Below are 2,777 nucleotides of genomic sequence, written 5' to 3'. Positions count from 1 at the left end.
CCATCTCCGTCGACTATTTGACCTTGTTTACAAATTGAAATGAAAAGTTGTCAACTACAAAGTTTCATAACTTTTGAAGTTGTACAACTTCTATTTTGGTACTTTTTCCATCCGAGTTTGTTTGCAAAATTTGCATTTTAAATTTGACAAATTTAGATGTAATTTGTAGAGTCAAAATTATTTCAAATAAAAAAGTTGTCAACTTCAAAGTTTTATAACTTTTATAGATCTACAACTTTTATATTGGTGATTTTTCATACATAGTCATTTAAAAAACTCAAAAAATTCAGGATAAAATGATTTTTAGTGGCGGTTTTTTAAAAAGCAATTGTGTTTGATAACTGAAACCGTCTCTAAAAATTAAACTATGCCGCAGGCTTTGAGCTCTTTTTACTAGTGTAAATAGCATTATTTAAGGTCCGATTATTGTTGGAGTAAACATATCTTTTGAGATACTCAACATTTTAAATATAGTTCTATTTTAAATTTTAGAACTCTATTTTAGGGTTTATTGTTCAAGATACTCTTAGTTAGTTTTAGTCACTATAATCAAATAATGGGGTGCTTTAGCTAAATTTTACTCAGGTGACTGAAGAAACCAAGCAAGGGCTTAGTCAGGAAAAAGGCGCCTTCTGATACTCCAACGTGATGCTATATTCACCTCATATATATCTTTCTGATACATACTCTGATGAAATATTTAACTTGATGCGGATCACGAAAAAGAGGCCGTGATCTAACACTCCGTCCTCTATGGAAAATTATTACGGTGCAGATAAAAAGGCCTGCTTAATTAATTATTACTACGTACTTCCCTCCGTGTGTCTCCTCTCCTGATAGATAGCATGCATATGGAATGGAACACGGCTAGCTACATATATATGCAACACGGCTACACCCAGAGCGCGCCGGCATTGCGCAGAAGCGGAACGAGGTTGCCGCTCAGGTGAAGCGACATGACCTTGTCGGTGGAGCCGACGAGCCTGCCGCCGATGAACACTGCCGGCACAGCGGGGTTGCGCCCGAGCAGCCTCGCCAGTGCCTTCTCCATCTCCTTCCCCCTGGGGTCCTCGTCCAGCTCCACCACCGTCGGGTTCACCCCGAGCTCGCGGAACAGGCGCGTCACCGTGTGGCACATACAGCAGGAGCTCGTGCTGAAGATGACCACCGCGCGCTGAGAAGCCAGTTTCGTCACCCGGTCCATTGCTAGACGATATTAACTTCTCTACCGGCTCTTCGCAGAGAGCAACTTCAAACAAGACTTGGAAGAAGGCAAAATTGTAGGCGACAAGAGCCACTTGTAACGAGCTAGATGCTTTGACTACTTGTTGTGCTTGCTTGCTTGCTTAGAATTGGTGATGGGAGGAGACTGGTTTATATAGCCGTGGAAATGCCAGCAGTGGAGGGATTTTGCAGAGATCTGATGACCAAGCCTATTTCTTGCGATACCACCACAGTCCACTGATCGGTTTAGTGTAGAATATGGAATATATGGACGGCAGCGACATGATACCGAGATGGTCGTCCATGCATGTTGATAAGGTTTGGGACTCCTGCTTTTTCTAGTTCTCTGATTCCCATTCGACAAGTCAGAAGAGAGAGAATGGGAGACGGATAAAGGAGAGAGCTAGATGCCGGCCGGTGAGAGATCATGGTCATCTAGTCTTCGTAGACGATATAAGAGCTGAGTGAGCTGAGGATTAGGCTGTAGCAACAGCTACACCTTTGAATAAGAACAAGATGTAACTATGAGACGCCAAAACTGATTGAAGAATCGGAAAAAAAAACGAACAGAGAGCGTGAATGAGAGCTAATAAAATTTTATATGCTGAAGTACTCTTCGCTTGCTTTCCAATATTACACCATATATAACCTCTAAAACTCCAAATGACACACTAGAGATGTTTAAGCACCCACTGGTGGCTAATAGTTCTTGGTGATAACCAGGTAACACAACAAAGCACTCAAGTTGGCTACAAATGTCTTTCCAAGAGAAATATTCCAAACTCGAGAAACTGAACGCTTAACTTTTCATTAGAGATGAAGGAATTACTTAAACCAAAAACATATCAACCAACTAGCGATTTTATGTTTTGCCAATGTTTCTAGGACACACATGAGACCAATGAAACAAACAGATCACAAAATTGAGACCGAAAAGTTCAAAATGACCAAAAACTGTGCCGCTTACTCAGACTATTTTCAGTATCTTGAATTGAAGTTCTAAAATGCAAAATCAATCCAAATGGACTTCAATTGAACTGAAATTTGGCACACATCTTCACAAAAGAGTTTTAAAAGCGTACACAAAATTTGAACGCAAAAGATTTAAACTTCAAGTCATATATGAAAATCTGAATTCAAATTAGGGTTATTTGAAAATTGCCTAAGGGGTTGGAAATTCATCGTCCAGGTGAATAAGCAGATACCACTTGGTGGAAGTGATCCAAGAAGGTCCGAGCACGTTTCTATCAAACCCAAATGATCCCAAGAACTCATGTTCTCAAAATCCCTCTAAAAATCAAATTAGAAGAGTAGAGAGGAGAAGAAACAACTTAACATCTAAACCCATCATATTTGGCACAAATTGAAAAATCCAGAGGACAATGTGTGGTTACTGCCACACTTCCTCAGAATAGCATGAACTTTGATGTCAAGGTTCAAAGCATCTAAGTATCTCCTAACAAAATGAGAAATAAAAATAAGATTACAAGTGAAAGAGGTGCTAAGAGCTAGCTGAATGGTTCAGTATTCCCCTCCTATTTATAGAGGGTTAT

General features: G+C 39.8%; 1 protein-coding gene across 1 annotated transcript; it reads right to left on the bottom strand.

Moving 5' to 3' along the window:
• Positions 1 to 636: 636 nt before the first annotated feature.
• On the bottom strand, positions 637 to 1,447 carry LOC103650187 (glutaredoxin-C1). The gene has a single exon (XM_008675825.3). It carries the CDS (start codon positions 1,202 to 1,204, stop codon positions 893 to 895), a length of 312 nt encoding a protein of 103 aa, XP_008674047.1. The 5' UTR covers positions 1,205 to 1,447; the 3' UTR covers positions 637 to 892.
• Positions 1,448 to 2,777: the final 1,330 nt, after the last annotated feature.

This window comes from Zea mays, chromosome 3 (assembly GCF_902167145.1).
Source record: "Zea mays cultivar B73 chromosome 3, Zm-B73-REFERENCE-NAM-5.0, whole genome shotgun sequence".
NCBI lineage: Eukaryota > Viridiplantae > Streptophyta > Magnoliopsida > Poales > Poaceae > Zea > Zea mays.
Note: the sequence above shows the minus strand (reverse complement) of the source record. Positions and strands in the feature narration are given on the sequence as shown.

Coding starts and splice junctions, on each gene's coding strand:
- LOC103650187 (XM_008675825.3), bottom strand. CDS start 1,204: ATGGACCGGGTGACGAAACTGGCTTCTCAGCGCGCGGTGGTCATCTTC.